The sequence below is a fragment of the Urocitellus parryii genome, chromosome 12, assembly GCF_045843805.1.
Source record: "Urocitellus parryii isolate mUroPar1 chromosome 12, mUroPar1.hap1, whole genome shotgun sequence".
Taxonomy (NCBI): domain Eukaryota; kingdom Metazoa; phylum Chordata; class Mammalia; order Rodentia; family Sciuridae; genus Urocitellus; species Urocitellus parryii.
In genome coordinates, this window is record NC_135542.1 from 11,342,616 (window position 1) to 11,353,182 (window position 10,567).

The 10,567-nt window shown below is 39.3% G+C and overlaps 1 protein-coding gene across 2 annotated transcripts; it reads right to left on the minus strand.

Annotated features, from left to right (window-relative positions):
* Positions 1–3,123: 3,123 nt before the first annotated feature.
* Positions 3,124–10,567, minus strand: Lipt1 (lipoyltransferase 1). Of its 2 annotated transcripts, none has more exons than XM_026412559.2 (2): positions 10,468–10,567; positions 3,124–6,378 (listed from the first exon to the last, which is right to left on the minus strand). In XM_026412559.2, exon 2 carries the CDS (start codon positions 6,375–6,377, stop codon positions 5,256–5,258), a length of 1,122 nt encoding a protein of 373 aa, XP_026268344.1. In that variant the 5' UTR covers position 6,378; positions 10,468–10,567; the 3' UTR covers positions 3,124–5,255. The 2 variants fall into 2 exon arrangements, with proteins under 2 accessions (XP_026268344.1, XP_026268343.1); XM_026412558.2 differs by lacking the exon at positions 10,468–10,567 and adding an exon at positions 10,196–10,435.

Here is a 10,567-nt window from a genome sequence, read left to right on the forward strand (position 1 = left end):
AAGATGGTGTGATTTTCAGCAGTGGCCCTGAACTGCCCTTTAGCCTCATTGAGTAGCTGGCTCTTTGAGCACCATTCACTGGTCTTTCCTGCCAGTGTGCACATCCCCAGCCAGGTGCTGCCCTACTTTTTGTTCTTCATGAACCAACTTCTTAAAAGGTTTCGCTCTAAAAAAGTATGCACCAACTGTTCATACTTTCCACCACTTCACTTGCTGCTGTCCCAGTCACGCCACTGAAATTGCTTTTGGTAAGCTCAATAGTGACCTCCATACCACCATATCTAATCAGCACTTCTTAACACCTTCGTATTACTTGACCTTTGGGGGCATGTGACCAAGCTGGCCCTTCTCTTCTTGAAACTCAGCTTCTGGGAAACATGCATGTCTCTTCCATCCTTCTTTTGAACAGTACAGTTGGGGTCAAGGGTGCTCGCTCAGTGGTAGAGTATGTGCTTAGCATGTTCAAGGCCCTGGGTTTAATTCTAGACACAAAACAAAACAAAAAAACACTACAGTTCCCCTGAAGTAGGTAGTAACTGCTTTTCTTCAACCCATACTTTCCTGGAGTGACTGTAACAGTAAGTTTTCTTAGTAAAAAGCAATAAAAACTGCTGCTACTTGATGTAAGCAGGATGTATGTGGGGAGCATTAAAAGGCTGGTAAGTGGTTTAAACCATCACCATGAGAGTTATTGACTGAAATGTGGAGGCTTTGCAGGGAAGATTTGTAACCCAGAACTAATCATGTCACCCTGTGATAAGGGATGGATGTGGTAGCCTACATCACTTCTGTTACTAGCTCTGCCACTGCCAGCCTCACTGCCTTTACTACCCCAGAAAGTCAGGCTCCTGGACTGTCTAAGGGTTTTCACTCATTTAGGGTTCTCTGCATCACTACTTTCAAAGTTTGGAGCAGGTGCCTCTGACTGGCACAGCCTAGCTCTTGTACCCATGCCCTCACAAATCATATTTGTGAAATTAAAATCTCCCTCACTAGGCCATCCCTGCTTTGAGATAACCTGTTGTAGGCAGAACCCTGCATGCACACCTGTTCTTCCTCTCTAAAAAATAGAAAAATGTAGCCATATGTAGAGACCAAGTTGTTAAAGAGGCAACTGAGTTAAAATGAAGTGTTTGAGTGGGTCTTAATCCATGTGACTGAGGTCCTAAGAGGAGAAAATTTGGTCACAGATAGGCATGCATTCAGAGGGAAGCTGTGGGAATATGGGGTGCTTGTCCACAAGCCAAGGTCTCATAAGACACCTTATCTTGAACTTGGAGCCAATCAGTGGGTGTTATGGTAGCCCTAGCAAGTTAATAGTCTCATTATTTCCTTTTTAAATGAACCAAAATTAAGCCATGTCCTGAAAATAGGAAGCATCCATCCCTAATTTTTTTGTCTTTTAAAAATTTGTTCTAATTAGTTATATATGACAGCAGAATGCATTTCAACTCATTGCTATCCCTAATTTTTAAATTTTTTTTTTATAGTTGTAGATGGACAGCATGCCTTAGGTTTTTTTTTTTTTTTTTTAATGTGGTGTTTAGGATCGAACCCAGTGCCTCACACATGCTAGGCAAGCACTCTGCCATCCTTAATTTTTAACAAGGGCCGAACACTGTCCTCTTCTTTCCATGGCACTTGCCTGTACCTCAGCAGTAGCTTCCAACTACTGGCCACTCCTAATCTTGCTTCATTCCAGTCCATTCTCCACAGAACAGTAATCTTTATTAAAACTTCTTATTGCACTTAAGACGAAGCTCTCCTGTAGCCTATCAGTCTCTACATGATCTGGTCTCTACCCATCTCCACCTTCACCTTGCCTGATTTTCCACCTTGTTTGCCTATTCCCTCAACACTGTCAAGAAGCCCAGTCTTTCCTGCTTTAGAGTCTTCCTGTATGCTGTTCTGTTTGGCAAATTGTACTTGCCATTGAAATCTCATTGCAGATCTTATGACTATGAAATTCCTTCTGTGGGGATGAGCAACTGTGTTCCCTCTCCTTGAATTTGTGCTTGAGATCCCAGAAGTTATACTATATTACTTCCAAAGCTGTGGCATAAAACAGGTTCTGCCCTGCTTCTTTGGTTGCTGGTTCTTAGAACCCATCCACCTGCTTGTGAGGAAGTCCAGGCAGTCCACATGGAGAGGAACCAAAGCCCTCAGTCCAGTCCCCAAAGAGCTCCCAGCATACACCCAACTCATTTGCCAGCCATGTGAATAAGCTATCTTGGAAGATATTTCTGGCTCCAGTTAAATTCTCCTAGTTAATGCTGTTGGATCAAATACGCTATCCCTACCAAATCCTGTTCAAATTATATATTTATGAGTAAAATGATTCTTGTTTTAAGCTACCAAGTTTTAGAATGGTTTGTTACACAGCAATAACTGACATAACCTTGAATACTCTCCTCCCCATCCACCCACTTTGCATGGCTTTCTTCTTATCCTGTTTAAATGTCATCTTCCTGGTAGTTCTACCTAGGTAACCCCTATTATTGCCTGTTAATCACTATCTCAGCTTTTCCTTAATACCATTTTTATCTTGTAATTAATTATTTGTAACTAATTATCTTCTCCTAAGCCAAAGATTTTAAAACTGAGGTCTTGATATATTAATGAGTGATAAGAACAATAAAAAGTAAAAAGGGCTGGGGTTGTGGCTGAGTGCTTAAGTGCCCCTAGGTTCCATCCACAGTACCCCCCCAAAAAAGACCAATTTTTGTGTGTCTGTGTGTGGGGGGAGGGACGGGCACCAGAGATTGAACTTAGGGGCACTTGACCACTGAGTCACATCCTAGCCCTATTTTGTATTTTATTTAGAGACAAGGTCTCACTGAGTTGCTTAGGGCCTTGCTTTTGATGAGGCTGTCTTTGAACTCGCAATCCTTCTGCCTCAGCCTCCTGAGCCATTGGGATTACAGGTATGTGCCACTGCACACAGCACCAATTTTTAAAAGACAAAATAAAATGGAAAATATCAGAGAAATAGTAAGGAACAAGCATTGTATTGTTAAGCTTATTAGGTATGCATAAATGTGTGTTAAGGCACAATGTAAAATATATTTTTTTACTTTGGTCTGATTTTTAAAATGTCTGAAAGGCATTATACTAAACTGTCAGTTCTTGAGGTCAGTGATCATGTCTTCTTAACTCCCTATGAACATCCAATATCTAGTCTAGTGCTTGACACAATAGGCACTCAATACTAACACACAGTATATTTTAGAAATAAAAGCAGTATGAGAATTAATCAGATATAGAGACAGGAAATGGTCAACAAGAATGATACTCTGAAAAAATTTTGTAACGAAAACATTGAGAATCTTTTCACAAGCATCTTGAGCAGGAATGTTTTGGGAAAAGGGAGACATATTCATTCATTCTGGTTAAGGATCCAGTAAAAGTGGGAAGACAAATGCAAGATAAAGAAGATATAATGATGCAAGTCCCAAACACAAGCAGGAGAGGAAAAATCCAGGTTTAATTAGAGAGGTTATACTAAGGGCAAGGGCGGCACTTCCTCCTGAGATTGAAAGAAAAGATAAATATTGAAGTAGAGAACCTGGAGCTAAAAGACTCATTTCTGAAGACTTCAACTCTCAACAAATTAAGAATCAAGGTTTTTGAAGACTTGTAAGGGCTCTGTGTTTGGGATTGGGGGTCTCTGATAAACTTTATGATTGTGGCATGCTTGGTGGCTAGGAAGTTTCTGTGCAAAGGCACAGAATGCCTGGCTGCTGGGAAACTTCTATGTAAAGACACGGGATGCCTGGCTGCTTTAGAGATGTCCTTCACAAGAAAGCTCTGTTAAAGTCCTATCAGCTTCGACCTTCATCTCAGGCACACAGCTCCTGGGGAATATAGGGACTCTCTTGTAGAAAACCACAATGATTCACTGAACCTAAATCTGTCCACATAATAGTAACTTTATACAATGGATTTTCTTAAGAGCTGTACAAATCTCCTGACATTGCATATTGTAACTGTAACTGCAGAATAAGCAACCTTACTGACACACTATAAACAATAATGTAGATATGGTACTAATGATCTAATGTAAATTACTGATATAAATAAATGTGGCCACTTGGAGAAGCAGTCACTTTTCCTGCCTCTGTATCTTGTGTCTGTGTCACCCTTATTTTATTTTCCTTACAAAGACTAGTGGAATTCTGGAGCCTGTGAGAGTGGTAACCTTTAGGAATAAGATGCCTGAGAATGAGAGGAATGCCGGGCATAGTGGCACACACTTCTTATCCCAGCTACTTGTGAGGCTGAGGCAGGAGGGTCACAAGTTAGAAACCAGCCTGAGCAACTTAGCAAGACCATCTCAAAATTAAAAAAAAAAAATGGCTGGACATGTAGCTCAGAGAATGCTTGTCTAGCATGTGTGAGGCCAAGGATTCAATCACCAGTACGGCAAAATTTAAGAATGAGAGGAAGTCAACCAGAGACGAGATGAATCTGACACCAACAGAAAGATGTGGTAAGTTAAAAACTTTAAATATGAAATTGGGCAAATCTGCATGATTATATGATTTTACCCCCTGGATTGCTTGTCATCTAGGTATAGAAATAGAAAACCGATTGTCTGGACTTTTTTTTTTTTTTTAAGTGGCAATGGTAGGTAAAGGGAGAAAAGCAGATGAAAACACTGGTAAGAAAGTACAGTATACTTGAAATAATTCAGGCTTGATGAGGGAAAGAAATGAAGGTAGGAGAGATTAAAGTCAAAGGCTGGGAAAAATGCAATGGGTTTCATTTAGTGAGAGAAGATGGAAAGACAAGAAAATATTTTAAATATGAGAGAATTTTAGAGATTATGATATTAGAGGTGGCAACAGAGGTATGAAAACAAGCAATTATGAAGCTGGTCTGTCTACTGTGGTATACATTTCCAAGGCAATAAGAAGTGAAGGAGCTGAAATATAAATGTGTGCCAGGAACTAAATCAATGAAGAAAGAGTATTCTAGATGTCAAAAGAGAAGATGGACAAGAACAGATAATAAACAATTTCAAATGGGGAGAAGTTACTGAAAGAGACTAGGCTTTTTTCCCCAGACATGGTCCTCACTGTTGTCCAGGCTGACGCTGAACTCCTGAACTTCAGTGTCCCTCCTGCCTCAGCCTCCCAAGTGCTGGGATTACAAGCAGATGCCACTGCACTCAGCTTTTTTGTTTTTTAGACATACAATGCATTTAAAAGTTTTATTCTCTCATTGAAACTGACAATATAAATAGTTGCTTGGAGTCACATTATTCCTCTAATTTTTTCACAAAGAATATCCCATTTACTATGTAGTTCATGGTCTTCTGGGTATGTTCTAAGTAAAATGTTTGTCAGCATGGTAGTTTCAGTTGGGCAAAACTTGCTGCCAATAAAACTTGAATTTAACTTGTCACATATTGCCAGTGGTATCCAATGATCAGGTGCTTCAATATTGCAGATTTCAATTCTTCCATTCTTTATATCTATGAATAATTTAATTTCCAAGTGTGACTGCTCATATAACACATCCAAAGTAGTGTCTATACTAAACTTTGGTGTTTTGCCATATATCCATTCCCAAGTTTGTAGTTCTTTGGCTTTGCTATTTATTCCAGGAAACAGTGTTTCATCAGTTGGATTTATTAGATTAATGTGATTATCAATTTGATGATAAGCAGCATACTCTGCAGCAATAGCATTCATCAGTACTTCACAGGTCAGAGTAGGATCTTTCTCCAAAAGATTTTTCACTAAAGAAGGTATGCTAGTAGTGGCATTGCTCTTGATCCCTTGGTAAGGGCTCTTTAGTGAAGAAGACAAAGAGGTTCCATCAGTACTACATAATAAGGTACAATGGTGATAAGCAGTAGTCCGGCCAATCTTTGAGGCTGTTCCTGAGATTTTAAACTGACCATCAAGTAAAAGGTCAAATCTTTTGGTAGCCTGAACATCCAGCTGGGGTTGGACAGCATTCAGTGCTCTCACAATTAATTTCAGATTGTCCATTCTATCATACTTTTTTTTGGTTGTAAAGAAAGTCAAATTGATATTACCCATATCATGGTAGACTGTTCCTCCTCCACTTCTTCTCCTAGCCAGTTTTATACCTTCTTCTCTCATCAGATTCAGGTTACATTCTTGCCAAGGATTTTGATGCCTACCAATCACAACACAGGGAGAATTTCTCCAAAAGAAAAGAATTGGCTTGCCTTCTAGGTTTACATGGTCATGGATCCAGTCTTCTACAGCCAGATTTTGATATACATCATTGGAAATTGACTGTAAAATGAGCCCACCTTTTGTGGTGTTTTTAAAGCCTGCTGCTGGAATCTTGTGATTACGAAGCAACTGGAAGCAGTTCTTCACTGAAAATGGGATCAGCATGCTTTTAAAAATGGAAGACAAAAAACAAATTAATTCAATGAAAAAAGGAAAATTAAATTCTACCTTCTAGCTATCAGTTATTGGTTATTTGATTCAAACTTAACTAGGTGTCCAGTCCGATTGCTTTTCTTGCCTATTAAGGTTTTTAGTCTTTGCAACTCTATAACAAAGTACTTTAAAAAAAATGAAGATAAAATTCAATAATTTCAGTTGAAATGAAGGTACAGATTTTTCAAACAAAAAAGGATGCAGCAAATACATTACACATACCAAAGCCAAACAAATTATTTTGAATTCATAATACATGTTCATTGAAAAAAAATGAGGAAACAACAGGTAAGCAAAAGAACAGAAAACATAATCCCACTGCTGAAAAGAACCACAATTAACATTTTGGTATAAACAACCCATTTTATGTCTTCTGGGAATTATGTATATACATATAAATGATTTTTTATTTTTATTTTTAAGATGAGGTCTTACTATGTTGCCCAGGCTGGCCTCAAACTCCTGAGTTCAAATGACCTTCCTGTCTCAACATCCCAATTAGCTGGGACTACAGGTGTATACATCATTGTGCCTGGCTCTCGTTCTACATTAAATCTATTTTAAAATCAGGTTTAATGACTGTGTAATATTTTGTTATTAAATGTATCAGTTCACAAGTTCAAGGCCAGTCACCATGTATAACTTAGCAAAACCCTTCTCAAATTAAAAGCACTGGGCTGGTCATGTAGCTCAGTGACTAGCATATGTAAAGCCCTAGGTTCAACTGCCAGTACCATTAAAAAAAAAAAAAAAAAAAAAAAACAGTTTACTCAGTTTCTTAGTCTATATTGCTTTTTTTTCTAGTTTTCCTGTATTATCAACAATGTAGTCATGAACGTCTCTATGGAAAGTTCTAATTATGTCTTTACAATGCTATAAAAATAATTCCTATTTCAACTTGGAATATATGATTTACTGCCAGCATAACTTTTACTTAGGTCAATATTAAATTAGTATGAATTAAAGAAAGGCTAGACTAGAGACTAGAAAAGAAAAACCAGTTTATACCTTCCCCTAAGAAACATCTGCAGAGTTTAATAGAGGAAGGGATACTTGAACAGTGTTGAAATTTGATGGTTGATGGGAGTAGCATATGCAAAGGCATATACAAAGGCTGAAACTATCAGAATCTTCTACTACTAAGGCATGTTTTGGGTACTCCTTCCTAAAAGACAGTTACACTAACAGTATTCTAGCTTCACTGATGCTCACAGCTCTACTGTCCTAGGAAGTCTCTGCACTCAGATTGCATTTCTTTGGCTAATCTCCTTGTTCTTGGTTCTGTTTGAGTTTGATAAAGTCTTGTACTCATTCAATAAATATTTATGGAGTGCCTGCTAGGCACAGGTAGTAAGAAGACAGAGAAGGGAGGAGACAAGTTCATGTAATCCTAAAACACATGGATTCTCTGTGAAGGCAGCTATGATCTACTGATGTGTTTTAAGCAAAAAAGTGTTGAGTCATACAAAACTATTTCCACAGTGTTGTGCATGGATTAAAGAAAGGCTAGACTAGAGACAAAAAGAGTAGTTAACTGATAATGTACAGGTCTCACAGGAAGAGGAGGTATGGGGTGAAAATATTTGGTTCATTTAATTGTGTTGAACTTAAGTGTCTATGATTATTTGTCAGCCAATGGGACAGGGCTGAAAAGAAAGTAACCAAGGCCATGGGAGAAGATTAGATTGTCTCAGGAGGGTTCTGTAAGCAGACACAGAGTCTTCGACACAACCCTAAAGAGCAGCAACATTTAACAGATATGAAGAGAAGGGAGGGAGAGCTCCCAAAGAAAACTGGGAATAATAAGAAGAAAAATTTTAAATAGGGCATTATGGAAGTTTCAAGGAGGTAAGATGCTGAAAATAGATCTTCATTAAGAAAGTTATTAGTGATCTTGGCAAAAACCAGGTATGCTGAGTGACTGGGAGGTCCACAGTGATTCAATGAATATATTCTAGTTGTAAAATGGAGAAGCTAGGGCAATAGAAGAAATGTGAAGTTAGGAGATAACCTAACATGCAAGAGACCAAAGCATGTTTAGACGTTGCTGGTAGGACAACTGGAAGAAGAGGGTAACATTGGTGAAGGGAGCTCCTTGAGAAAGTGATGGTGCTGGGATCCAGAGTTCAGAAGGAGCAGAAAGGATCCCCTTCCAATGTGATCCAAGGGAGAAACAGTGACAAATGGGTCGGTGGTATGTTGGACACTAATGAGCCAGAAAGTGTTTGTGGAAGAGATTCTCAAAGACCTCGTGACATAGTCTTGTTAATATATGCAGAGTGTGGCAGGATAGCAAAGTAGTTAAGATCTTAAATTTTAATTCTGGCTCTGCTGCTTACTAACTGAATAACCCTAGGAAAGTAGTTAACTTCTGGCTGCTTCAACTATCTCAGACCTCACAGAATGGTTAAGAGAATTAGGTTATTACATATAAACCAATATGAACTGCATGGAAACGTTAACTGTTATTACAGTGTTCCTTCCCATCTGTTTTTCTGTTCCAGTCATAAAACATTATGTTCTCTCAAGTGTACAATGACTCATAACCAAGATGCAATAAAGTGGCATTTACTTTGAAAAATTAACCATAATCCACAAAATATTGGTCAAAAATAATATTTGCTAGGGTTCTATAACTGATCTGATTCATGTATTGATTCAATGTATGGAATAAATTGAATTATTTATTCAATAAATAAATTGAATAAATACATAAATTTATTTATTTATGTATTTTAATTTATGTATTTTAATAGTGCCAAACTCTCCATTCATCCAGGCACTGTGTATATATTATGAATGAAACACAACCCAGCAAAGGTATTAATTTGACAAATTCTGCATCAACTATATGACATGTACTCTTCTTACCACTTGGGATTTATCAGTAAGCCAAGTAATTAAGGGGGGTAAAAGAAAAACTAAAGCTGGGAGAGGGAAGACTGAAAATGTATATGCAAGAATCATTAGGCTTCAATTTCAAATAGGATTGTTAAACTACTCATCTTTAAAAAAGTTGACATGGGAACAAAGATTAAGGAGTTAGGTTGAACGCTTATGTAACAAACTATTCTTGGCCTTAGTGAGAATGTAACATTATAACTGGGCCCTAAAGGATAACAAGAATCACACAGAGAAAAGTGGAAAGAAAGGTATGTCCAAGAAAACCTAAATGTGAACTTACTGATTTACAGAGAGAACCATAAACTATTGACCAGAGAGAGATTCCTCTAGGCCTGCCCAACTACTTGCTATAGGACTACAGGTAAGGCTATTTATCTTAACTTTGGTAAATATGCATCAGAACCAAAAGACTGAGTTATATGATCTCAATATTAGATGGGATGGGTCCAGAGGAAACCACCTCAATTCCTGGGACCAGGAAAGAGTCTACTCTTAAGCCAGGATAGTGTTTACTCCTCGGGGAGCTTTGGATTCGCTGGGACAGGTGTGTCTCTCTTTGGCTCTGTGCTCCTGTGGCAGATAGGTACGGACTAAATGAGAGTTGCCAGGATATAGCTAAGACTTTGAAAGACAAGCAAAAAAGATTTTTTTTAAATCGCTTTGCATATCTACTCTAACCCTGTAATTACCAACCACCCTGTAATTACGAACCGTACACGTTTTCCTCAGAAGACGCTCTCATGTCCCTGTTCTGCGGGACACTTCGTTGTCACTGTGCACTGCCAAACATAGTTCCCCATCACCAAACAGAAAACAGATTTAAAAAAACAAAAATAGCATAATCCCGGCTAATCATAAAACCTTACCCAGACATCTACTTTGCCACCTGACACACCCGACCGGGGCTCGGGATCGGCCGCTCTTAACAGAGCCATCAGGTCGTGCCGAGCGCAGAGCACAAGCTGCAGAGCCTGCAGCACCAGCCCCTGAAGGCCAGAGGCGCGCGCGCGCACGCAGAACCCGTCTCGGGGATCTTTGTCCTTGCCCGCCGCCCGAAGAACCCCGAGCGCCCCGCCGGGCCCGTTTCCACCCGCCACCACGCGCCGTTCACGTTAGATCCGCTTCCGGCTTCTCTCACCTGCTGCTTCCGGTAGCACCTACCCGCCGGAGAGCACTGGTACCGGAGAAGAACGGGTCGACCCCGGGCGCTCAGCGGCTGCGCACGCGACGCGCATCAC